The following is a 27,248-nucleotide window of genomic DNA, read 5'->3' as shown; positions in this document are numbered from 1 at the left end:
CCCATCATTGGCAAACCCATATGAACCTCCCAAACAGCAAGACAACTTGGAGAGGGTGTGTAGGGCTGCACTTGGTGGCTGTAAGCCTGGGGGGCCAACGATACTGACAAAGGTGCCTGTCCAGCTTCTTCAACATGGGATATCAATGTAGAGCTCACCGGGAGAGACTTGTCCCGGGGCACACAGCCAACAGAGAGCTGAAACTATGGCAGCATTCACACTACTCTACTCTTCCCACTGCACCCCGCTTGTCCCCAAGTAAGGCGAACATCAGAGACAGTGCCAGGCTGGCAGGGCGGCACCTCTCCCACAGCTGGCCCAGACAGCTCCATCTCCTTCAGGAGCCACCCTCCTCAGGAGTCCCAAGCCCCTTGGGGCCAAGACTCCCCATCTTCCTGATGCCCCGAAGAGCGAAAGGCCCTGCCCCTCCCACAGCACTTGGAGCCACTGTCCCGCTCCAGGCCTACGGTTGGCGGCACAGCCAGGGGTAGGCTAGGTTGAACACCCCTGGGGACAGGAAGTCCTGCAGCTTCCACTGCAAACCCACCAGGGCCCGCCTCTCTGGCCGCAGGGTTGCACATAAACCGCCAGGGGCGCCGTCACCCTCCACCCAACCAGCGGTCCTGGCTGGGCTCCCGAGGGCAAGGGATTCCCCGCGCCATCCACAGGTAATGAGTCCCCAGCACAGGCAGGATTTGGGGAAGCCTGCAATTTGCCTGCAGCTGGCGCCCGCCCGCTTTCAGCCTCTTCTACCAAATGAGACGTCGCACACTGGGTCCCCACAACTGTTGGCTGCCCCTCCCCTCCCCCGCAGCCCCCCCCCCCCCCCCCCCCCGGAAAAGCCGGAACGACAAAACAACTAAGGGGGGGGGGGGGGCAGCCCAGCCCTCAACTCCACCGCGGCCCCGCCTGTGTGTGCCGCACCCCCGTCATGCGCCCACGCCCCACGCCCCTCTGCACCCTCCCTCCCCACTCCGCCGCGGGGCAAGGTCCTGGCCCAGCTCGGGGCTCCGAGCAGGCTAGGCACTCACAAACCGCTGGCACCATCCTGCCGCCCCCGCACAGCAGCTATTTATAGCTGGGGAAGCACCGCGCCCGGGCGCCGCTGCCCACCCCGCCGGCCCGCTCACCATCCCCGGGAGCGGCCCCGCGCTGCTCCTCCTCGGCGCCGCCCGCCGCGAAGTTGCTCGGGCCGGCGGGAGAGCGGCTTTGGCTTTCGCTTTCGCGCGGCGCAGCGCAGCGCACACCCCCGCGCGCCGGCTCGCGGCCCCGGGCTGGGTCGGGCTGGACTCGCTCGGGGCTCGCTGCGCGGGCTTCTCCCCCGGCAGCGCGGGTGCGGGTGCAGGCTCCTCCAGTGCCCGCCGCCCGCCCCCGCGCGCTGCCGCCCGGCCCACCCGGCCGCCCACCTGGCCGCCCACCTGACGCTGCGCAGGGCGCTGGCCCCGGGGCATGGGGGCGCCGCGGCCCCGCCGCCGGCCGACTTCCTCCGCCGCGGCGCCCGGGAAACCATGGCCCACGGGCTTCCTGCTGCGCCTGGCGGGCAGGGGGCCGGGGCGGGGGTGGCAGCCCAAACCGACCCCGGGAGGGCTGGGCAAAAGCTTCGGAAAGCAGGGGGCCTGCAGGCAGAGGAGGAGAGGCGGTCGCGGCCCAGGCCCCCGCCCCCCGGCCCCGGTCAAGTTCCTACCCGCCGGCTCCGCCGTGGCATCTGTGCAGCGGAGCTAGGGCGGGCGCCGGGCCATGGCCGCGGAGGCTCGTTCGCTCGCGGCGGGCCGGGGCGGGGCGGGCAGAGCCGGACGGGGCGCGGGCACTCGCTCCCTCGCTCGGCCTGGAAGCGGGCCCAGCAGCGCAACTGACTTTTGCCGGCCAATCCTCGCAGGTTCCCTGGCCCGGTGCGCGCGGGTGGTGGTGGGCTGCCCACCCGGCGAGGGGTGCAGCCCTCACCGCAGGAGGCTGTGGGTCCCAAAGGCCCCGGACCAATTGGTGTAGGGCCGGCAGGGAGTGCGGCGGGGGTGGGTGGGTGGGGGGTGGCGGTCCTCACCCTGCACGCGGTAGCTATGCGAACGGCGCCCCCTAGAGTTGTGCCAGGCGAAGGCCCTGTGGAGGGCAGAGGAGTGGGTGTGTGGGGACACGCAGCTACACTGAGCTGTCCTTGCAGATCCAATGGGGCAGTGGGAGGTGGAGTATAGGCTTTCCCACTAACATCCTCAGGGGGAAGGGCAGAACAGAGATGCCATGGCAGTCCCCCAGTGGGTTTTACAGCTGGCAGGGGCCTCATTTTCCAGTTGGGCCGTGAGGCTGAGCCTGGAGAAGGCCCTGGGTCAAGGCGGTGGGAGTGGCCAGGCCAGGCAGAAGCAGGGTGGGCTCAGGATTCCCCTCTTGGACTCTATTCCAAGAAGGGCAGTAGCACCCCTCCCTCTCAGCACAGGGTAGCCTGGAAGGGGGACTTTGCTCATTCTACAGATGAGAAATGGGCTCAGAGAGAAGAGCCTCACCCAGGAACATACCACCATGCCCCCAGCACCCATAGCTCTGGTGTGCACACAGCACCGTGGGGCACGCTGCTCCAGGACTGTCCACCAACTACCAGTAGCTCCTCCCTTGCCAGGTGAGGAGAGGCCAAGCAAAGGCAGGGGCAGTGGATAGAGAGATGCTGCACCAAGCCCTGGCCTGCCACCAGGCAACCACCCCCCGTCCGCTGCCCCCCAAGCTTCTCTCTCACCACCTCAATGCCTTGAGTTCCTTGCTTCCTCCTCCTTCCCCACACACCCAGAGACCTCAGATCCACCTGGCCCCTATCCTGGTGACACTTGGCCTGGTGCCATCTCCCTGAGCCAGCTTGTTTCCACCTATCCTACACTTAGGCTAGTTCCTGCCCACTAGTGTTCCCAGTCTTACTATGTGCCCCTACCAGGTGCCCTTAATCCAAATGGGCTCGGGTCCAACCTACCCCTTCAGCCAGGGGGATGTCACACTCTCTGTCCTCCCTCCCTCTCCCCCTGGAGGACCACTGCTCCCTGCCAGGCACTGGAAGAACCAGGCTGCGGTTCTAGAGGTCATTCACTTGCAGGGAGACAAGCATGAGCACAAGCCACCCCAGGGTTATGTGAGGACAAGGGTCTCCTGACTGGGTGCTCGCCACAGGTCGAGTCTCAGAGGAGTTCTAAATCCACATGGTGCTCAAGTCACAACAGCCCCTCGCCATCTACCTGCATATCATCATTTGACACTCACATGTGGGGACAGGTTCAGAGAGGTTGGGCACTGGTTCAGAGTCACACAGCAGTAAGGTCAGTCAGTATGGCCAGGACCCGCTGCCAGGCCTGGCTGGCTTCAGAGCTGGTTGACTCCTCCTGGCTGTACGGAAGGCTGAAGCAGACAAGTGACATTTGTGCCTTGCACAGCTCATGACCTCACTTCATACCTTATCCACTTCCTGTAAGATAAAGTCAGACCAAAGGAGGCTGAGAACATGTGCTCATCACACCTAGGCCAGGAGGAAGCTGTCTGTGTTACAGAGTATGTAGTTCTCTGGAAACCAGCCCTTGTGTTGCTCTCATGAGCACACTGAGGCCCAGGGTGGGCTGGGGCAGGCTGGGGTCCCATGGTTTTGGCTGTCATAGCAGGCGGGAGGCCTGTAGTGGGTGAGGGGAGTTCAGGGGTTCTGTGCCAGGCCTCTGCCCAGCAAAGTCTCTGGAGAGACTAGCCTGGGACACTGTGTGCTCCCAGTGGTCTCCAGCTTCCTCGGCCCTGCCCCCAGGGACCTCGCAGTACCCAGCACCCCAAGCCCTGGTTTGTGCAAGCCCTCTCCAGAGCCCTGTGACATGGGCATTGCCATCTCTAGCTGACAGACCATGGCACTGAGGCCCAGAACCGGGAGGTGGTAATCACTCTCCCTGAGCCCCCAGGAGGAAGCATTCTTGTGCACACTTCATGTGAGAGTGTTGAGACAGGGGACCCTGGTGGGCTTGCATCAGAACCTCAGGAATTCTTTGCGCCCAAAAGAGCCTTGTGCCCCTTCTGGGACTTACCAGTACCCTACGCAAGAGAGGCCCCATGGGTCCTGATCACCCACAAAGCACCTGGATGTGCAGCACACAGGCCTCTGACTGCTGTCCAGGGAGGATGGCAGCTCATCCACCTCAGGGCCACCCCTGAAACCTTGGCGGCTGCGGCAGCACTCCGCCAGCCTCAGGGGCCCAGGAGGCCAGTCCACCCTGACCATGCTCATCCAGTGTCTGGCAGGAGCCCTGGCGAGCAGGGTCTAACCTGTGGGTTGCCTGCTCTGGGTCAATCCTGGCGATCAGGTGGCCCTGCCCCGTCTGGGTGTTGAAGGGCACGCTCCAGCCTGTCCGTGGAGGAGAACTGATTGTTGGAAGTGGATGTGCTGACCCTGGGCTGCATGCAGGCCCAAGCCTCCTCAGCCTCGGGCCAGGAGGAGCCCCATGCCATCAGAGTACCCCACTGCCTTTCTTTTTTTTTTTTTTAAGATTTTATTTATTTGACAGAGAGAGACACAGTGCGAGAGAGGGAACACAAGCAGGGGGAGTGAGAGAGGGAGAAGCAGGCTTCCCGCAGAGGAGGGAGCCCGATGCGGGACTCAATCCCAGGACCCTGGGATCATGACCTGAGCCGAAGGCAGATGCTTAACAACTGTGTTACCCAGGCGCCCCACCCCACTGCCTTTCCAAGGGATATCTGACCTTCAAGCAAACTTGGATGACTGATCATAAGAACACAAAAGTCTTGAGGACATTGCCTGGTCCTACAGGGACTTTCCCAGGCAGACCCCTCTCCCCAGTCCAGCTCCAGAACAGATGAGTCACAATGGAGAGGACAACGGTGGCAAGGGCAATAGGTAGGTGGCCCTGAGAGCCACCTCCCTACCCCTGGGCCCGAGTCCCCTGGTTAAGGGCCAACTCTGAGAGGTGCTGACCCATCACATCCCCCCCCAGCTGCTGTCCACCCAGCAGCCCCTGGCAGCCACCAGGGAGGTAGGGTGGCCAACATTCCTCTTTGCAGCCCCTATCTGGCCCCTCCGCCCACCCCGTCCTGTGTGGCCACGTTTATTCTCTACACCACAGCCATTTCTAAAATGCCAACTGCCCGCTGCCCTTAGGATAGAGGCCTGGCCTCCCCCAAAGCACGCATGCTCCCAGGGGTGGCTGCAGAGAGGGAAAGCTGAGCTGGCTCTCCAGGAGCCCAGGGATGATCACCAAAGCCAGAAGAACTAGAGAAAGCCAAACTGAACAACTGTGGCATTGTCTGGACGAGCAGTCCCTAGCAGGAGCACGTGAGGGGAGGAGGAGGGTAAGCAGGGCGAGAGAGCAAAGTGTGAACTGCCTCAAGGTGTCTGTTGAGTGAGGAGGCACAGAGAAGGATGAACAACACTGGCCTGTGGGGCAGATGCTGTCACCCTGTGTTACTTAGTAGAAAGGAAGACATGCTGTGTCCCTGGGTATGGAACCCAGACCAATGGGTGAATGTGTGCATGTCCCCAAGCCTCTGCCTCAGCATGTCCTCACCCTGGGGTGGACCAGCAGAGAGGGCAGACGGGGCACTGTTCACCCTTTTCTGGACACTTTCTGGTCACCGGAGCAGTGCAGCCCGCTGGAGTGGTAACCACAGCCTTCCTTGCACATAGGCGCTTGGCCTTTGGCTCATGTGCCAGTGAAGGTAGGCAGCCCCCAGCAGAGGTGGGTTCCTGGCCCAGTGAAGCCAATCAGATCCCAGAGCTGGGCTGCTGCCCCAGGTGCTGCCGGCTGAGCTGCCCAGGGGACCATGTGGCCCTAGTGGCCCCCTGCAACCATCCTGGTTGTGCACACTTCATGTGCACAGGTCTTCAGGTCTTCTCAAGACCTGAGCCAACACAGACCCACAGGTGGCTTCTGGTTCCTTTCTGCTGACTGTGACCTCAGTCCCCACTTGACCTCACCCCATCTTCCTCCTTGGCTGAGTCCAGGGCTACCTTTAGGTGGCAAGAATGCTCCTTGGAGTTAATAATCCCAATCCTCAGCCTTAGAGTTTTGAGCTGCCAACTGGTTTGGAGGCACAAGCCTTACCGCTGCTCACCTGCCTCCCTGCTGTGGGACCCTGGCTCTGTGTGACGTGGGCCTGGGCAGCCTCTCTGCCAAGTGCATGCCAGCCGAAGACGCTGGGCCTCCCAGTCTCATGCGAGCCAGCTTCCTCTCCCTTCCCTGACAGCTAAGACATCGAAACGTGCCTCTCCTGCCCAGTTTACAGACCCGCAGCTACAACCCTGCTTCCTTCTCGTATGCTAGAGCTTCTGGTACCCAGGAGTTCCTGAGACTGTGCTCTAAGCCTGCAAGCCTGAATCCAGCTGTTTTGCCTGTATGGCCATGAGTGAGGACACAGTGGTGGGGAAAAGGGAAATGACATGCCCAGGGGAACAGACCAGCCACGGTGGTCAGGGCACAATGCAAGGATCCCTGTCCCTCAGGCTAGGGCTGCGTCTGCCTCAACAGGCGTGCCCATGCCATGCACAGCTCCACAGGGACCAGCATGTGGGCCTCTGGCATGCATACACTCCCACCAGTGCCTTACCAAGAGGGGAATGCCATGTCCACATCCCCAGTCACCATGAGGCAGACTCGGACACCAGGGCTCTCATGGGAAGGGACTGATTCAGCCACAGTGCACATCAACTCAGCTTACCTGGCACTTCCAGCCCAGCCAGCTTGGGGATCAAGAGCACAGGTGGCCACAGAGGGAGAGAAACAAGAACGAGACAAAGGGACAAGGCAGCTTCCTGGGGAAGACACAGTGGCATCTGGGATGGGTGCTGCTGGACAGGGGTCTCCCCACACAGGGGAACAGAACGGAGGAGAGACAGGTAGGGGGCCTGTGACATCAGGGACAGCCAACGGGACCGCGTGGAGGGGCCTCTGTGGAGAGAGAAGGGTCGCAGGCAGGGCAGAGAAGGGAGGCCAGCAGGCTGTGAGGCCTTTTGGGGCAAGCTGGGTCTTGGGGTGTGATTGATGGGGACCATGAGAGCCTCCCTGGAGCGAGAAGACGCTTACAATGGGCTCCTCTGAGCCCACCCCCGTGTCAGGTCTGGGAATGAGATCTGCGTCCAGGCTTCTAGAATCGCCCACTCTTTGGAGGACTGCTGAGCTGCTTCCGCTTCATCTCAGGAGGGAAGCCCGCATCCTAGAAAAGCCATGTCTGACATGCACACTGAGAAAACTAGGACAGTCTATCTATCGTCTGACCCCAGGTTCCTAACAAATGGCCTTTGCGGGCTTGGGGGGCTGGGGGGCAGCTCTGGCTTCTCTGGCTGGGCTGCTAAGTGAGGGGGAGTGATAGGAACCTCAGTAGGGTCAGGTTCAAGGCACGGTGGCTGCAGTAGCTGTGCCCCATGCCAGGTTTCTTCCCTCGATGGCCCCCACAGGATCCTCGTGCAGCGAGAGGCCTAGCTGAACGGTGGGCAGGGGTGAGCAGACACCAACCACCAGACAGAGGCGAGGTCCTAGACAAAGCTCGCACCGCCATGGGCATGTGGCTTCCCAAGCAGGGCCACCACTTTCTCCTAACCCAAACAGCCCCCCGATAGAAACCGTTCAAATCTCATACACAGCATCAGAACTCACCCTGCAGAGCAGGGCTCAGTCTGCAGTCCAGGGGGGCCCCCGAAGCAGAACACCTCTGAGACGTGACCAGAACACGCACCCCAGGCATAGCACCCTCCCCTCTCTGGAGCAATGTGCAACCTCTGTGATGGCAATGGGACCTCCCACTTATGCTGTGAGGGGACGGGACAGGGCTCCATCCCCTAGCAGTGGGGTAGCCCATTCAGAGTGGCTCCCACACAGGCAGGATGCTCCTGCTGGCCCCACAGCAGAAGGTTGAAGCCTAAACACAGCACTCTCACACCGAGCTGCAGGGGACATGGGTCTTATTTCTCTGTGGCCAGAACTTACCCTCCCCCAGCGTCCCCTGACCCTCCACAAGGCTCTTTTTGGCCCTGCCTGAACATTCTCCCTAACCTCTCTAGCCCCCAGGCCCTTCTCCAGGCCTTCCCTTCAAGCTACACAGCCCACTACTCTGAGAGCTCCCCGCTTGACCACGACACTGCAACCAGGACACCCTGCGGGGGGCGCCCCACTGCCACAGGACAGAGCCAGCCTGCTGACCACAGATACAGGGCTGACCCCATCTACCTTCTCCACCACTCCTACCCTGAGCCGTGAGGACCCTCACACCCCACACTGCCTCCCTTGGGTGCCCTCTCCTGGAACGCCTCTCCCTGGTCTGACAATCTGGCCAACTCCTCCAGGAGTGTTCCTGACTACCTGCCCCCGCTCCATTTGCTGAGGCTACTATATTGCACCCACAGCACCTCGAGACGCACAAAGTAGTACACTCAGGGTGCCTGGGCCAAGTGCTGGGGGTGGGTACTGACACTCAACCTCATACAGAAGTGAAGCTACGGAGGGTAGCAAGCTCCTGTGCTCCTGAACAGAGCTATCTCCTGTCACCCAGGCGAGGGCTCCTCATCTGCGGCCCCCGGGGGCCAGCCTTCCATTTCCAAGGCCTCCATAGCACCACCTCATTGGGTTTCACATGCCCCTGCCTCTGTGGCAGAGCCAGGTTGACTTTCCACCTGTGGAGAGCCCGGGCCTGAGCCTCAGCCAAAGCATGGCCTGGAGCCCAAGACTCCCCACCTTCCTCCAAGTAGGTCCAGGTGGGTGTCTCTCTGGGAATAAAGCCCAGCACTGACCTGAGGGGGCTGAGGCGGCCAGGCCCCGAGAGATGCTCCTGCTGCCTGGGTATCCCCGCGGACTCTCTCCTAGGCACAGTGTCCCAGGGCACATGGCAGGCAATACCGATATAACCCCCTGAGGTAGGTCTAATCAATCCCACTTTGCAAATGAAGAAACTGAGCCTTACAAAATCTGACTAGCTTGTCTGGAGCCACCCAGCTATATGGGTGGAGCCAAGCGTGGAGCAAGGCCTGGGCCTGCCCCTGTGAGGGAGTGCTTGCTCTACCCCCAGGGGCACCGGTGGCCACAGCCCATCACCATGGAAACCAGGCAGGGACTCCTGGAGCTGGAGCTCTGGTTTGGATTTTAAACCCAATGCTGCTCTCTCAGAAGCAACTTGCTCAAACTTTCCAAAGAGGAAAAGTGGACAAGGGGGCTGGAGGAGGAGACAAATTCCCAAACTGAAGTTACCCCAGAAAGAAGGCCTGGCCACTGAGCTTAGGAAGCCTTGTCTGGGTTGGCAGAATGGTGGCAAGGCAGAGACCCCGCAGCCTCTCTGGGGCTCCTGCCCCTCCTTCCCGGGAGCCTGGGCAGGATGGGAGTGTGGCCAGAGCAGGTGGCACCAAGCCCTTCCTGTCTGCTAGAGAGGCTGCCCTTTCATGTTTCCCAGCGGGGTGTGTGGGAAACTGTTCTTTTGGAAATGGGCTGGAAAACCACTGACCTCATCCAGTGGCCCACCTCTGGAGATGGGGAAACTGAGGTCAGCAGGGACCAGGACCAGGAAGCCAACAGCAAAACTATACTCTGAGGGCAGAGCAGCGTCCACCTTGCCCAGAGTAGGGTGCGCAGGAAGATGTGTGGGCCAGACATGTGGGTATCCCCATCCCAGCCATGCTCCAGGCCCCGCCTGCCATCCACAAGCCCCAGCCACGCCTGCAGAGGCTCCTAGCTTGAGAAGCCCCGTACAAGGCAACCTCACCATCATGCACAGTAAAAGATGGGAGACTTTAGGCCAGAGTGTGACCTCCAACCCTGGGACTTAAGGGCAACCAGGGTCCCCCAGAGGGGCAGCCCCATGCTCTCAAGAATCCATCACAAGCCAAACCTGGTGGCCTTGCCATCAGGTATGTTCTTGTAGGGGAGCATCTCTGGGCCATGGGAGGTACTGTTTGGGCCCCTCACTCGGGCTCATTTGGCCAATACCCATCGCCTCAGGAAATCCATCCTCCTCGCTTCCACTCTAAGTGTAGGCGCCTCAGAGCGGCCAAAGGCTGTGGGCAGCTCACCCTGAACCCCCAAGCTCCCCTGAGGGTACCAATGACCTGCCTGGAGGGACACGCAGGAAGCAAGGAAGGGGAGGCAAAAGGGCAACATTTGGCAGTGGATGCCAGAGGGCAGCAGCCATGGGCACATCTCTGGGGAGGGCAGGCAAAGGCCCGCAAATACATCCTGCCCTCCCTTCTGTCCCCACCCCTGTTGCAAGACCCCTTTGGGACCCTCAGCTGCTCTCCACCCCTGCCACCTCCCACATCTGGAATCTTCCCTGGTGGGGGGATGCTACTGCTTCCTCTTTTTATCAACCAGGTGGGTTTGGGGGAAGCAGAATAGGAATGCTACATGCTGCCAACAGCCCACCAGACACCACTGTTGCAGGGAGGGCCAGGCAGGGCAGGGTGGGTCTCTCCCGTGACCTGGGGCCCCTGTCTACCTGCCCAGGACAGGGAGGTCACACACTCCGGTAGGGGTTAGGCCCAGAAAAGGCCCCATCTGGGCTGCACAGGGCTACTTCTTGGGGCTCAGATATGTGACCTGTGGCCACCTTAACACAGGGCTGGGACCACAAGGTTCTCAAGTGTCAAGTGCTGGACACTCCCATCTCAGAGATGAAGAGATTGAGTCTGAGAGATCACGTACCACCTCGTAGAGGACACAGTACTTCCACACCCTGGCTCAGTCAGCGGGTATACCAGGCCCACGGGGGTGGCACCATGGCAGGAAGCAGAGCCCCTACCCTACCACTCCCTGGCTCAGGGGCCCGGGGCTTGCCACCTCGGGTTCCCCATCTGCGAACAGGGTAATGCAGCACCCCTCCTCCCCGCAGGCTTTGGGTGGGGCCAACTGGTCGGAGCCTGACAAGCAGAATGAAGCCCAGGGCAGAGGTGGGCAGTCACGTCTGCAGGCCCCCTCCTGTCTGCCCTGGGCACCATGGCCAACAGCGTGGGGTCTTACCTCAAACTTTGCCGGGCCGGGTGCAGGCTGGGTGAGGGTGGGTCGGTGGGAAGTGGGAAAGGGGGACAGGGAGAGGTCTGAGCTCTTTGGGGTGGGAATCCCAGCTTTGCTCCTTCCGGGCTGAGGGATGCTGTGCCGTGCTGCCACTGTCCTTAGCCTCAGCTTGCTCATCATGAGATGGGGATCATGGGGTTGCAGGGAGGAATAACGAAGGAAGTCCCCGCGAGTCCCTGCACCCATGGAAGCAAGCCCTGTGGCCTCCATCCTCTCCCTGGTAGAGGCCCACTCACTGGCATTCTCTCGTACCTTTTGGCTTTCCATCGGGCCATACCCACCGATTGGCCGCCTGCAGCCTGGGGATGGGGACACAAGGAGGCCCTGCCAGGGAACCCCATCTTCCTTCTGGCCCTGAGGTGGGGTGCCTACAGCCTCGGAAGCCAGAGCCCTCCCTCAGGCTCTCCCCTCACTCCCAACCATCCTCAGGTCCTTGCTCCGCTTTCCAAAGCCTTGCTGAGGCCTGGGCCTCCTCCTAGAAGTGTGCCACCCCTGCTGCCTTCAGCACCACGGTGCTGCCCCTCCAGATGGTGGCCCGGGGCCTGGGACAGTGTCCCAGGGGGTAAAGCTCAGAGCTCTCTGCCTGAGCTGAGGCAGTTACATGCAGTGCCCCAGAAAGACACAGCAGGGACATGTACCCAAGAGCAAGCCTCTAAGAGCTAGCGTGCAGTGGGAAAAGAAGTCTACCCTGGAAAATGTTCTTCTCTTCAGGAATGTTAAACAGCAAGCTCCTGACTGAGCACCCCCAGTGTCTGGGTGGAGGGGGCTGTGGGCTGAGGTCAGTTCTGGACGTGTACACAATCACTGCCGTCCCCCCGGGCTGGCCAGAAACTCCGGCATGGAAGTTGGCCCATAGGATGCGGGTCCCAGGCCTGGGCTCTAGTCTGGGCTCTGCCACTTGCTGGCTGTGTGGCCCAGGGCAAGTCACAGCTGTACCATCTGCAGGGGTCTCCGCACCCCCTTGCAGGACGGGCACGCTGTGCGGGATCACGAACGCCAAGGGCTTAAACATATCCTCTCCCTCTGCCCAGGCATCCTGGCACTGCCACAACTGTGGATCCATATCTGGAGATGGAAACTGTCTCCAAGGGCCAGAAAAGACTGCACACTGGGGGATGACCATCTAAAGGCTGTTTACATTTGATTGTTGGTGGTTTTTAAAAAATTCTAGCTGTGAATGAGGGCGGCTGGGCTTGAGGACTGTGCTGTGGTCCTGTCAGGATAGGGGCCTGGGCATCCTGTGGCCTTGTCCCCACTGCCCCACTGCATGCCAGCCTCTTGGGCTGGGACACTCTGCAGCTTCTCAGGTGGGAACCAGCCCCCCCACCTCCCACCACCTGCCACCTCTTGGGCTCACAAGGTTCCCACGGACAGGGAGACAGGGATGTGGACAGGAAGCCTACAGCACCTGTTCCAGGCTGAACCTGGGTCCAGCAAGCCGGAAGAGTTGTGAAGTTCAACAGAACCTGCAGAGCCCAGGACATGGGAAGGAAAGAGAACCCGGGGATAAGCTAAGAAGCCACGCAAGTTTGCTAACCTTTTTAAGACTCTTAAAAACTGGACCTTTTTTCCCTGGAGAACTTGAAGTGAATCTCTTGTTTACTTTTGCAACTGGCCCATAGATCATCTCAACAATGCTAAAAATAGCACCACTGCAGCAATTTCTACTACAGCCAAGGAGCTCAGATTTCCTCAATTTAAACTTTTCCCTTCTTTTCTGTTCTCTAATTCCCACTGTGGTGTGACTGGGTTCCCTTTAGCCCTGACGACGGCGCTGCTGCACAGCTCCAGGCATCTCAGTGAGGAGGGGGAGGCCAGGACACCTGCCACAGTCACCTCCGCCGAGGGCAGGGCCAGGGGCAGAGCCTGATCCGTTCCTCACTGGCCAGGTGGGATATCCGCAGGTACCATGGGGGAAGAGGAAAGCCACAATAAACTCCAAGATAATTTCTTCTGAGAATCAGATGACATGGGGGTGTAGAAGTAGTGGGATGACGGGTGGCGTCCTGGAGTCCCACATGCACACACGCAGACTCAAGGCCCACACCACACCGGGTAGAAGTGTGTGAGCCAGTGGACCTGGTGTGCCGGAGCAGAGCTAAGCTCCAGCCCACCCCCGCCTGCACCCCCATGCTTCCTGTCCGCACAGCCCTGCCTATCATCCCACTGGTCTGAGGGAGCCCCGTGTCCCTCCTCTGCCTGTCCCTAGGGCCCATCCACTGGCTGCCATTCCCACTGCCTGGGTCCTGACTCAGGTGCAGACTAGCTGGCTAACCAAGCCTCGGTGTCCTCATCTGTAAGGCAGGGATAACGGCACTACCTACATGCCGTGACTTACAGGGACTCAGTGAGCGGTCATATGTAGTGAAGTCCCAAATAGAAGCAGGTCGGCAGCGCTGCGGGCCCTGCCCCGGCCTGGCCCCTCCAGTACATCGTGAGGGCAAGTGTGATGTCTTGAAGATCCCCCTCCTAGCCCCTCTGCCCTACGAGGAGGTCCACACTCCGTACCTGGCCCAGCCAGTGCTTCTGCAGGCACACGGCACCCACCTGATGCCCACACCGGCTCACACCTCCCTCCGCTCAGAAGCCCGCCGAGCAGGCACCGCCTCAATGTCCCCTCCTCTGCCTTTCTCCCACTGTCAGCTCCCCCTCCGATTCTGGGGTCTCAGCCCTAGGAAGGTTGGGGTTTATTCAGGCCTGAGGGTCTCAAAGAGCACGGGTACAAAAATGACTGCAGTGGTGGGGCTCAGGCAGGTCCTGACACTTGCTGGAGGAGACCAGCCTAGGGCAGGGTTGGGGTGGCGGGAGTGTCCAGAGGAGGTGGGGTAAGCTTCGGAAGGCTGGGCTGGGCAGCGAGCCCATGTATGGAAAAGACCGTGAGGGGACCACAGAGGGAAGACCCTACTGCAAAATGGCCCTCAACCAGTATGTTTTCAGAGGCCGAAGAAGGCACTGAAGCCACAGGCCTGCAGGCAGGAGGGACAATGACAGCCAGGCGAGGTTCCAAAAGGGAGGCCAAAGGGTGGCGGGACTTACTTACATTTGGCTTAAACAAACCCACCCCTGCCCCCACCTCCTCACGATCCTTCCCCATCTAGCCAGTCCTACCCAAAACCCACCGTGAGCTCTGGGCTCCCACAGCTTTTGTTCACCAGCTCACCTCCCCCAGGGACCTGGGCACCCCTCAAGAGGGGGCCTCTCTAATGGCTTGAAGGAAGACAAAATGGGCCATAAGGTGACAAAGAGCCGTGCAGAGTGCCTCAACCACGAGGAGGCCTCAGAGCAAGGGAGGGGCAGAGGACTCCACCCCCGAAGGAGGGGGCAGACGCACAGGACACAGTCCGCCACAGCCCACACCAGACATCACCAATGGAGCAGACAGAGCCTGGATGTGGCCACTGATTTCCCAACACAGCAGCTAAAGGAGCCGGTCATGGAGTAGGACAGACCTGGGTTTGGACTCCAGCCTCACTACTTGCTAGCTGTGTGATCCTGGCTCACTCCCTTGGCTTCTGCACACTGTTCGAAGGGGGACAGATGGAACCGATCTCTGCAGGGTCCCCCCACCTCTGCTGAAGCACACCCCACAAACGCCCCTTCAGTGCCATTCTCTCCCATTACCCGGAGCAAGCACATCAGCCAGGGAGTGGCCTTTGAACAGGGCCTGAAAATAGGGTCACAAGCTCTGCTGTCCAACAGGGGAAGGCAGGTCAGCCTTGGTGGGCAGAGGACAGAAAAGGGCTTTTGATTTTGACAGCCTACAGCACCTGCTGGTGTCAACTTCCCCATCTGTACAATGGGGATAATAATAGCATCTAAGCCACTCACACATGCTGTGGAGGATCAAAGGCGGCACCCCAAATGAAGCCCCCAGTGAGTGCCTGTAAATGGGGCCAGTCCTGCCATTGCTGCCGTGGGCCCAGCTGGGCACAGATGCTCTGGGCCTGTGGCAACCATGGCAGCCTCCGCTGTTATTGTGCTCTGCCTCAGGAGCCCCAGCCCCTGGGTGGAGCCAGGCAGGGACTGTCTACCATAGACAGGTGGCCCAACCCCATCGTGCCCACACAGGCCCGGTGCCCACGCCAGCCGACAATGCAGTCCTAGCCTCTACCATGGCCCAGCTACTTACTCCAGCCTCCATCTGGAATCGCAGCCCCACCTGCTAGGGCAGGGCTAGATGCCCCTGTTCCCCTGCCCACAGCCACACCATCCTCCCTACCCAGCCAATGAACCATGCGGGCAACATTCCTGCTTGGGAGCAGCTGGGCTGATCCCAGTGTAGGAGCCAACCTGTCCCTGGCTTTCTGCTCTCCTTCCCTCATGTGCAACTGCGGGCTACCACCCACGGGCTTCAGCACCAGAGAGAGTGAGGTTCACATTCTTCCTCCAACATGGACTGGTCATGGGACCTCAGCCAAGGCACCTTACCTCCTGGCACCTCCATGAAATGGGCCTGTGGACACTGGACCTCCCTGACAACGTAGCTGGCCAGGGTCTGGCACACAGCAGGCTTAACAACGGGGCAACACATTCCTTGAGGTGTGGGCACAGGGACAAGCAGAGGTGGAACCGAAACTGGTCACAACTGGTCCTGAGAGCAGCAAAGGTGACATGGGTGGACTGATTTCAGGAAAGGTGTGGGTTTGCTGCCAACCGGGGGCTTCCTATTCCGATATTCCCTGGCCCTGACCGGAGAGGGTGGGTGGGACTCTGCACTGGAGCACCCCACGGGCTGGAACACCACATGCTGACGCTCCTGGGGCTTGTTTACTGCTGGGAGGCAGGACAGATCTGCTGCTGTCAGGAGCCGTAGAGGGTATAGTTAACTGGGGAAACCAACAACTCGTCCCTGGGTCGTGCCTTGGTCTTCCCTGATGTCTGCCTGTTGCAAAAGGCCCCAAACTTGGGGCTGGCATCCGGGGGTGGGTGTCAGTGACTCAGCTCCAGGGGTAGGTGCAAGCGAGGCAAGGGCTGCCCACAGGCCCACCAGGCACCATGCCTCTCGGGAACTAGGAGGGGGCGGGTAGTGGGAAAGAAGGGCCAAGTCTAGCCCTGCAGCAGGAGGCAGATGTCTTGGGCACAGACCCCAGGACCTGGCCAGGGCTCACCCAAGCCAGGATGATGCCTGCTGTCCCTCACTCTGGGGCTGCTGGCTTCCCAGTTAACCCTGTCCCAGGGAACTCTCAAGGGCGGGGAGAATTCCTGCCAGGGGAATGTGCTGGGGGTGGGGGTGACAGAGACACTGTTCTAGATGAGGTCCCTGTTTGGGAGTGTGCCCGGTGTGCTGGGCTCCAGAGGCTGTGCCCTACTTGGCACCACCGGCCTCCATTTGGACCCCCGGCTCCCTCCCGAGGGCCGGGGCACTGTCTCAGGGGCTGGGCTACCCGCCTCAGAGACGGGCCCGCTGTGCCTGCCTCTCCCTAATACCTGTCATCTGCTCACTGTGGAGGTGGAGGGGGACTCCCCCAAGATCACACAGCCAACTGGCGGCAAGTTAAGAGTAAAAGGGGTGTGACTGATTCTTGCCTAGAAAGATGGGGTGCCGGGAGTTTTAGAGGCCTTTTCTCCTTTCCCCCAGCTCTGGTGGGGTGGATCTCCCCCGAGCTGGCTGCCCAGCCTGTGGGGGTCCTTCCTCTCACATCAGGGCCCTCAGTGAGCACGTAGGCACCAGGGCTGGGGACCACACAACACAATCGCTTGAAGAACAAAGACGGCTCATGACAACTGTATTTCCCAACACTTAAAGCAACATGGACTCAGGACAAACAGAACCACAGAGCCCACGTGGTGGCTGCCAGGTAGCAGCGCACGCCAGAGCCGGGGCAGACAGAGGCACTAGCCACGGGTATAGGAAGGGGTTCAGCCTTCCCAATCACCCCATAGATAGGCCAAAATGAAAGTCATCTGTGGTTCTGAGTGCCAGGAAGGGCGGAGAGGGGGCTGGTGAGAGGGAACCTGGACAGGATCCGCAGAACCACCTGGCTTCCGACGTGTGGAGGCACTGGTTTTGGAGGGCCTGTGACCTTGTCCTGGAGACCTGCACAGTGAGGAGGGAGACCAGGGAAGGCCATTTTTTTGTACCAGTGGAGAACTGGAAGCTAATGCTCCCCTGGGCAGAGGGCAGGTAGATAAGCTGGAGGACAGACAGCAGAGCACTACGCAGCACTGACAAGGAGTACGCACGACCTGCATCCACAGGCACCAAAGGCCACGCCAGGCCGTGCAGAAAGGGGCCTGCATGGTGGGCAGAGACAGCTCCGCATTTCAGACTGCCCCACTTGAGCCAGGGCAGGGCCTGAGCGTCTGGAGGGCCCCAGCCCTGTGAGAGATGGGGCTCCCACCACTGGCTCTAGCCACGCCCCTTCTGGTACCAGCACTGCCCTCCTGCGGCACCACTGGGATCCACAGATGAGCCCCAAAGCCCCACGCAGGCTGACTCCTGATCCCAAGGGTGAATTGTGTGATGTGCCAAGCCCGTGCTGGGCGAGGGCTTCCATCCGCCTATTGTGACCACCCTGCCAACAGGCAGCCCCGTGCCCAATGCGGGGCCTGGGAAGGGGTGGAGTGGCCAGGAGCCAAGCCTACCTAAGTCCAAAGTCTGTTGCTCTACTCAGTGGCCCCAGAGCCTGGGGACCTGCCCTGGGTGCTACTGGCCACGGGCTGCTCGCCTGGGCCTCAGGCAGACCCCCACATGGGGCAGGAGTGGCTATGGGGGCGCCGTGGCAGGGCAGCCAAGTCCCAGCCAGGCAGCACCTCCCCTCCACTCCCTCCGACTCGAGCCGCAGCTGTTGCCCACCCCACGCAGTCTCGGACGCAGGAAGCCGTGCTAGTTGGGCCCTCAGCTCCCTTTGCTTCTTTCACAGGGGCTGGAAACTGGGTTGAAACAAGAAAAAACCCTGCCTGCTAAAATAAGCAAACATTTTGGGAAAGGAAGGAGAGCCATCTCTGGCTTGGTTACTATGGGAACATTTCTGAAGCAACTCTAAGAGGGAGAGAAGTTCGCTCTGGACAGAGCAGCCCAGCTCCAGCCTGTGCCTGGGCCCACCTGCCCAGAAGTGCACACACCAGTACAGGAAGCTGTAGAAGCTTCTGGGCACTCGGAAGACAAGCCCTCAGCCTCCACCGTGTGCTTGGAGCCTGATTTCCTGGCCCCCTCTGCCCAGAGAGGGACAGCCCCCTGCTCCACCCTCCCCCGTAGCCCACTCAGGGCTGGGCACTGGCTCAGGAGGGTTCATATGACCCCAGGCCCAATCCCCACCTCACAGCCCCAGCCCCAGGCCTCCCTGTCTTCCCTGCTCCCTGTTCTGCACAGTTGGCTTGAGGAGCCACGTCTGAATCACACAGCCACACGCCTCCGCCAGTCCCGCCCGATGCTGTGAAGAAACAGGCACCGGGGCCCAGGCCAGGCCCCGCTGGGGCAGGGAGGGCCGCAGGACCTCAACCAACAACGTCCAACAACCCTGGCTCTGTTTTGGCAAAGACCAGACTGTTCCGCCCGGTGGGAGAGGGCTGAGGTAATGGGGCCCTCAGCCGGGGCCCGGGCCTGCTCTGGAGCACGAGCCACGGCCCAGGAGCTCCAACCTGCTCGGCACACAGCCCGCAAGCAGGGATTTTCCACGGTGGAGGAAGGGGGTGGGCTGGGAACTGTTCCCTCGCAGCCAAGTTATGGAACAGTGGGACTGGAGATGTGCCAAGTTCATTCCTCTCTCCCTCACATGCTCATCCAACCGCACTGCTGCGCCCTGCTACACGCCACGTCTACGCTGCGCGGGGCCCCAGCCAGCTGTGCAGCAGGCCTGCTAAGCCCCATGTGCAAGAGCTCCCGTGAGGAGGGCTGCCATCAAAGCCCCAGGTCACACTCACCCGCCCTTCAGCATCCCTCTGTCTGGCTCTTCACCCGCCCCATGAAGGCTCAGCCAGCACTGCCTCAGGCATGGCCCAGCCTTGAGGAGCTCCCCCTGAGGGTGCCTCTAACCTTGGCCTCCATCTCTTGGCCCTTTCCTGGCCGGGCGGCACCCGCCCTGCAGTGGGAACCCTGCCTCCAGCACACCCAAACTCAAGAGTTCCCCCGACTCTCCCACGTGCCCCACGGTGTCCTACAGAGGCCCTCCACGGAGGGACCCGCGTGCAGGGCTCTACTGCAAGCCTGCAAGCATCCTGGGGCATGGGCACCACAGCAACCAGCACTGGCTGGACCCGGAGGATGTGCCTAGAGACCAGCTGTTAAGGGAAAAGGTACGAATGGAATCAGTCCATAAACAGTGAGCACCTCTCTGGGCCAGGCTGGGACAGCTAGGGCCTCAAAGAGGAACACGGCACAGAGACAGGCACAGGGAGGCCTGCTGCAGCCTCCTTGTGAGCACAAAGCCGGGCCCCACATATGTGCCCACTCAAGGAGACCGTGGCCCTCCCACGGCACAATACTGGGAGGCAGCTGAGTGAGACGGCCTGTGCCCTCACAGGGAAACTTCTCTCAGACTTAATGTCAGCAAAAAAAAAAAAAAAAAAAAACCCTCAAAAAAACAACAAAAACAACCCCAGGTTGCTGAAAAGCTCGCAGGTGTGAGCACACACAATTTTGTACAGCTGCACAACAAACTTGTCTGATTCTGTACACACACACCTAAGATAAGAGAACAGCCCAACCACGCACAGAAGCACCTCTGAGAAGGCCGTGGCGCCTGGGCCCCACTGTGTGTCAGGACTGTTTGCAGGGACAATGTGTGGCCCTATAAGACTCACACAATTTTCAGAAATTATCAATAACAGGAGGGTCCCCTAGCCCGGGCCCTTGAGGATGATGAGGGGGGCTGTCCAGACAGCCTCTTGGGTGGCATGGGTGGCCCAGGACAGTGGGGTTTTTGAGGGATGGCAGGTCAGGGTGCCTAGAGCCCCCACCCTCACCCTCCCTGTACCTCCTCACAAGGGCCAGCAGCCCCATGCCTTTGCCCCCACCCCAGGCTGAAGCAGTAAACCCCAATGCACAGCAGAAGGGAGAAGAGCCAGCCTGTTCCTCCCGACCTACAGCCCCAGTTATCAGAGCCATGGCCCCATCCCAGCAGTCAGCTGAGGGGGCTCTAAATGCTCCTCTGTAAACATGGCAGAAAACCATTTCCTCACACTTGGTCACACCTGCTAAACAAATTCCTGTACTGAGAGCACACAGGGTCAACACTCTCTCGGTGTGAGGCAGGGCTGGAGGAAGTGTCCACCCTGAGGGTCCTCCTGCAGCAATGGCAAGGACGGGGGGGTGGGGGGGGCACTCAGCAAGGGCCATCCTGTCACAAGCAGCTTGGAGCACCTGTCCCTTGGGCACTTCACAAATAGGGGTGCAAGTGTCTGGCCTCCACCCCAGAGGTTAACATTTCGGGCCGGAGAAGCATGAGGAGCCCCAAGGCACCTCCAAAGAGAAGAGCCGAGAGAGCAGAGATGGCCAGGACTTGGGCTGGAGAGGGCCTGGGGGTGGTAAAAGCAGCAGGTCACTGGGAAGCATGGAGAAATAGCTGACACAGTGGAGCTAAAACCACCCACATCATCCAGTCCAGGCTGGGTGGCCTGCATCTGCAGGGGCTACTGGCTACGGGGAGGCGTTGCCCAGGTGCCAGGCTCACCCAGGCGCTGCCGCCTTCTCTCCCACAGGCACAGCCTGACTGTCCTTCTGCAGAACTCATTTTCTGGAAGGCCCCAGGAACCACAAGAGCTGCTACGGGGAGTGAGCCCAATGGGGAAGGGCCTGGAGCACCCGGCTGCCAGCTCAGACGTGCCCTGGGTTTACAGGCATCTGAGGTGCTGGTCTCCTAAACTCTATCATTAGGAAGGGTAAGCACTCCACCTATGAGGAAGAGAGGGAGACTGGCTCTCTCCTTCCAACGTTACTGTATAGTCTTTGAGGGCAAATACCAACAATGGGAGAGGGAAGAGGGAGGGAAGCTGTATTCTTGAGCACCTACCATGAGCCAGATCCTGAATTAGGGTCATTATCCCATTATATAACTTGATCCCTACAATTACTCTTCAAGGCAGATACTAACGGTAGCTCATCTGATAAAGGAGCTCAGGGAAACTAGCTAGCTGCCTGGCTCTAACTTCAATTTAGAAACTGCAGAAAAAAAGGTTTGCACAACACTGATAGCCCATTTCATCAATATATAGAGTTCCTATAAATCAAAAAGAAAAAGATCAACAATCTAGTAAGAAAATTGACATGAGCAGAAATGGCACAGAAGAAATTAAAACTGTTAGTGTGATATCACGGGCAATCCCACTAATAATAAATGAGACACAATAGCATTTTTCACCTACTGAAGAGCAAATATGTAACAGTTAAGTAAGACAGAGTGTAGAAGAGGTCTGAAAAAAATGAATCTGTGTTTGGGAATGTGGGCTGGATCTCTGGAGGGTACTATCTTCTAAAACTTGAAAGCACCACAAACCCTTTGACCAGGGAATTGTTTCTAGGAATTTATCCTATGAATGGATTTCCATATAGCAAAGATGTATACACAAAACACGGAAATAACAAGACTGGAAACCATCTAAATGCCCATCAATAGGTAGGGTATGGGGAGGTAAATTGTGGCAAATCCATATGTTGGGAATACTATGCAGCTATTAAAAAGACAGAACCAGTTCTTAAACACTCTCTAAGATATATTTTTAAGTGAAAAAGAAAAAAAACCAACAACAACAGAAGTCAGAAGCACGTGTACTTTGTCCTTTGTGTACATGTCTGTGCCCTGGCTTATAAACAGGCAGACACCCTCTGGAAGGACACACACAGGATGAGGAACAGTGGCTGCTGAGGGATGGTGGCTGCAGCCTAGGCATCTGCAAACCCTTTCTCTGCAAACCCTTGGTACTGTGTAGACTGGTTACAGGTTACATCTATTGCTTGTCTATAAAATACCCAGGGAGGGGAGTGCTGGCAGAGGCAGAGCTCCTAGGCTCCATGGCCCCTGCCTAGCCACTAGAAGGTCAGAGCCCAGGAGAGAAGAGCCATGGGACCCAGACCCCTCGGCGCCTGGCTGGCTCTCAGTGGGGAGGGCCCCACTGCCATGTGCCTCGAGAACCAGCCTTTGACACACCCCTCCAGACCCAAGACCTGCTCTCCTCAGCTCCTGTCCAGGCCAACCCCACCCTTCAGTTTCTGACAAGTAATAGGGCATCAGGGAAAACAGAGAAGACACCAAAGCTCAGAGGGTCTGGGTAACTTGCCAAAGACACCCAGCTGGGAGCTGGCTGTGCTGGGAGGGGTGGATGAGGACTTGCTGGTGGAGCAGAGCAAGGGGCCAGCTGTCTCTGTGCAGGACAGAGCAAATGAGGGAGGGATGGGCCTGGGTGGGGTGGCCAGGAAGGGTAGATGTGGGCTTTAGGGGGCCTCAGGGATGGAAAGCAGACAGGCCTTGGCGACAGGCCATGTCCTGGCCAAGAGGTGGGTCTCTACCCCATCCAGAATGTCAAGGCTGGAAGGGTACTGAAAGCCCAGCACTGGCCAAACTTGTTTTTTAAGCAGTAGACCCAGCTTCAGTCAGAATTTCCTAGGCACCCAAGACCACATGAGGGCACATGGCGCTGCTCCAGGAGAAGCAGACCATGAGCCTGGAAACCCTTTCACCACTTCCTGCTGGGGCCCCAGATTACCTGGGGCTCCAGAGAACACACTGAGCCCATCCATGCCTCTCCCCACAGACAGGTAAACCGAGAGGGGGCAGCGACTTGCAGAAGTGGCTCGGCAGGCACGGCCCCACTCCCGAGTCTGGCGCACTCTCGACTGCGCCACCCTGCCCGCCCTCTGAAGATGCCGCAAAGCCGTGGTCCTGGGAACGCCCGCCCAGGGGGGCCATTTGCACGCCTCTGGCACAAAGCAGGGCAGCAAGCAGCCTCGGAAATCAACAAGGCAAAGTACTCACGTTGAAGAAATTGGTCTTGTTCCTCTCGCAGAAGAGCCCCTGTGCCGGCATGTGCTGCAGTTGTTGCCACGGGATACCGCTGCCTAGCAACACGTCGCGGGCCCACTGGAGGTTCTGGGGAAACAAGAAGTAGGTTGGAAGTGAGTGTGTGGGCAGCTCGCGGCGCCCACGGGGAAGGGAGGCAGTCCCCTCCTTCCCGGCTGCGTTGGCAGAGCAGCGATGAGCAGCGGCTCCTGCAGACACCGATCCCGCAGCTCCAGGGAGCTCTGGCTGCGGGCTTTGATCATCTGGCTGTGGGGTACATTTCCGGAACTGATTTCCTGCCTAGCATAGCTGACTTAGGACTGAGTGTGGCCTCAGACTGCCCCAGAAGGGCACAGACAGGGACCCCTGGCCCGGACTGGCCTTGAAAAGCTGCTACATGGACCCAGTGCCCCGCCTTCTGTCAGGGGGACCCCCGCTGGCCCAAAGGGTCAGCCCTGACTTGTCAGGGTGTCAGCAGTATTCCTCACAGCTGGCGACACAGCCACCTTAGGCTTGGAAGAGCTGGTCCCTGTGGGATGCCAGGGGCCCAAGTGCTTGGGAAGGGAAGGGGGTTCCACCCATAGTGCTCAGGCCAGTGCTCTCTGGGCAATGGTACCTCCTGTAATCCAGGCCCAGAGGCCCGGTAAAGTGGGAACAAGAGCCTGCTAGCCCTTGTGGGACTCCGGGGCAGCGAGAGAGGCTGGGTGTGGGCTTTTGGCTGCCTTGGCCTTCTCTGGGGCCTTCTCACTGACTCAGAGGGCAGCCCTTCCCCACCGGCTGCCTGGCCTGCCACCTTCCCCTCTCAGGTCTTTCCCACAGAGGCTCCCACGCCAGGACCATCTCACCCCAGCACCTGGGACAGTGCTGTCTTACAAGGGAGAAGCCAGCAGGGGGCAGAGCTGGGACTGGAACCTGGACGGCCCAACATCAGACCCTCCTCTTTTCCACAGCACCCATCTCCCCCCTCAACCCCCAGCCAATCAGTACTCCTCCCCACCCCCATTCAGGCCCCCTCCTTGCCTCTCTCACCCCTGGTGCCAGGTTTTTATCACCTCGCGTCCCAATTGCTTAATGCCTTCTCACATCTCAGCCTGCAAGCCTGTCTCACCTGCTCCCACTGTGCTCAGTATTGGTCAGGCTGAACTTATGAAACAGTCCCCCTAGTCACAACTTCTGGCAAAAGTGCAAGCCCCAGCTCCCTGGCTTGCTGGCTGGGGGCCCCTGCTGGCCTGCATCTGAGCCTCTGCTCCTACCTTGGCACAGAGGGACACGCCCCAGGGGCTGCTATAGGGGCTGAGGGCTGCTCTGCACCCAGCACCAGGCCAGACCCTGCAGCTGCAAGGGGGTGGGACACAGAACTGAGGATCCCTCTGGGATGGAGACAGGTAAAATTTCAAGCACACATCTCCTGGATGACACACTCACAGCAGACAAAGCTAGCTCTTCCGTGGAAGCCCGAGGGAGAACATCATCTCCTGGGAGAAGCCTGGATGATTAAGCCTGGCAGCGATTCTAAGGCCATTTCCTATGGGGACATGGCCTGGCTCTGAGAGTGGCTGAAGGCTGAGGCCCTGTAAAGTCAGGGCTGCCCTCGCCCAGCAGGGCTGCCCTCGCCCAGCAGGGCTGCAGCCCAGGCTGGTCTAAGCAGGTTCAATGTGGGGCTGGGGGCTAGAGGGCCATGGGCAGCCCAGCGTATAGGAGAGCAGGGCCAATCCCAGCTGGACGAGAGGGCACATGCTCTCCACAGCCCTCTGCACAGCTGACCCCTCTAAGCCAGCACTCAGGAGGCTGGCTTTTTTGCTCAGAGCCCTCCTTGAGCCCAGACACCTGCTCAGATACATCTGACATGCTGAGATCAGGAGCAGACTGAGACTCCAATCAAAACAGCAAGGCAAGCCCAGAGTAGGAATCACACCAAGGGCCGTGTGGGGGCTGCTCTCACTAAGGCTCAGCGGCTGTCAGGAAGGGGCAGCCACAGCTACAGTCTCCTGAGACATTACTTCTCCAGGACTCTCAGGCCTTTCTAGGGCCTCAGGGACAGATGCCACAGCCATTCATGGTGAATGACGAGCTTCCTGAAGGCCAAGGCACCTCCTCTCTGCCCCCACATGGGGAAGGCAGAAACAGGCAGGGGGGAGGGGTTACCTAGGCAGCAACAGTCCCTGGCCCTCAGCCTGGGCCCTTGACCAGGAACACACGGGCCACTCTGCCCTATACATAGGAAGAAGAGTAAACTACTCAGTCCCAGCCTTCAGCTTATGAGCTCCAAAGAGCCAGGAGGATCAACTTGCAGTTCACATTCCAGTGTCCAGAGCAGTGCCCAGCAGTCTGGCTCAGAGACCCCGCCTCCCAGACCAGTCCATTAAGAAGCCTCCTGAGGCTGGTTACAAGCCTGGCCTGATACTTCTGCCAGGGGAGGGAAGGTTGGCCATGGACAAATGGAGCGCAGAGCAGGGAAACAGGGTGGGTCAGGTGTGCTTCATTACAAGGAATAAGATCCAACTCAGATTAGTTCAAGCTGATCAGGGCTCTTCAGGGCCCCAGGACATGGGATCCAAATAGAAGATAAAGCCTCAGACCTCCAACAGGCAGGGCAACCACTCGGGGAGCCCAGGAGAGAAGCTCACAACCTTTATCAGTACTCTGCCATGATCCCTTGGCCTCAGTGCCACTTGGCTCAAAGTCTCTCCCAAGTGAGATGTGAGAGGCTGCCAGTCTAATCAGCCATGAAGGGGACCATCACAGAAAGGAACATGAGACAGAAGACCGATACCTGCACTTCAAATATGACAGGTGAGCCCACCTGACCGTGACCACGGAGATAGGGCACAAAGGAGACCCACCTCTGGTCCAGTCTATGTAGGTGAGTGAGGCTCCTAGGGGAGATGACACCTGAGCTATGGTCTGCCCCTAGAGCCATGACATGAAAGCCCCTTTCAGGGCTCCTTTGGGACTTAAGGGAAGTATCCAATTAGCAGCAGTTTGAGAAGGGTGGGGAAATGAGATCTGAAGAAGCATCTCCATGGTGGCCATAATTTTCATAAGAACATCAAGAAAATAAAATACAACCAAGACTTCCATGTGGCTTGGGGACACATGAGAGAGAACAGCGCCAGGGCCAGGGTGGAGAGAGTGGGGGACCCTGCTTCCCTGAGCTAGGTGTCTCATTCCAGGCCCCAAGGCTGTGGGACAGGAACACACATCCCTGCAAGGCTTCTGTTTCTGCCATCACTCTGCAGCTTCTCCCATGACACCTGCACCAAGACGGCCCTTCCCACCTGAACAGTCAGGCAAGAAGGTGGAGGGCCAGGGAGGGAGGAGGCTGGGGGAGAGGTCCCAGCACTCGTGGAGACCTGAAAACCAGCCACTTGAGAAGAGTGCAGAAAACGCAGGCCTGCCAAACCCGATCAGGATTGTCAATTAGCCTCCTGCAGACTTGGCCCCTGAACACCAGCAGAAAGCAAGGCTCCTCAGCCGTCTCCCAGGCCCGCCAGAGATAGTCGATCGATGGCTAAGGCACAAAGCGTCCAGACGGCTCACAGGAGACCTTAGCTAATTTATGTCTGAGGCCCCGGATGGGAGCTGACAGGGACAAGGAAACCTGCCCGGAGAACTGACAAGTGCCAGGCTAGGAAGGGGAGGGGAGGGGAGGAGCAGGGGGAGCTGACCCACCACGGCACACCTGTACTGCAGACTCTGCCCTGCAGCTTCACGCTATGGGGAGCTGTGAGGCATGATGCCACCTGGGCCAAGCACAGCACATAACTCCTCATAACTCCTCATCCTATGTACTGCCAGTTTACAGAGGAAACCGAGGCTCAGAGAGGTCCAAGAGTTGGTCTGAGTCCCCCAAGCCAGGAAGTGGCAGAGCCAGACTTGCATTCCGGTCCAGCCCCGAAGGACTCAAAGCTTGGGCTCTTACCCTGCACCCCCACCCCAGGGTCCCCCACTCTCTCCACCCTGGCCCTGGCGCTGTTCTCTCTCATGTGTCCCCAAGCCACATGGAAGTCTTGGTTGTATTTTATTTTCTTGATGTTCTTATGAAAATTACGCCCACCATGGAGATGCTTCTTCAGATCTCATTTCCCCACCCTTCTCAATCTGCCTGGGGTCATGCTATGTGCAGCTCCAAGGCTGCCCTGTCTCAGGCCTTGAGCAACCTGTCACCATGCCACTGGCCCGGAGCCTCAGTTTACCGTCACCCCGGGAATGGGAGAAATACCACGGGGCCACTTGCCAGATAACAGCACCAATCTTCCTGGGATTCGTGGGCCCCCTGAAGCTTGGTGCACAGACCCTCCTCTGACAGAGG

The 27,248-nt window shown here is 59.4% G+C and overlaps 1 protein-coding gene across 1 annotated transcript in view; it reads right to left on the bottom strand.

The window, feature by feature from the left end:
* Positions 1–27,248, bottom strand: part of CABIN1 (calcineurin binding protein 1) — a 155,512-nt gene that overhangs the window by 23,463 nt on the left and 104,801 nt on the right. The window contains 1 exon segment of the mRNA XM_044921054.1: positions 22,913–23,026. Coding sequence (XP_044776989.1) covers positions 22,913–23,026 — 114 coding nt within the window.

Source organism: Neomonachus schauinslandi, chromosome 14, assembly GCF_002201575.2.
Source record: "Neomonachus schauinslandi chromosome 14, ASM220157v2, whole genome shotgun sequence".
NCBI classification, from domain to species: Eukaryota; Metazoa; Chordata; class Mammalia; order Carnivora; family Phocidae; genus Neomonachus; species Neomonachus schauinslandi.
The sequence above is the reverse complement of the archived record's forward strand: the minus strand, read 5'-3'. Positions and strand labels throughout refer to the sequence as shown.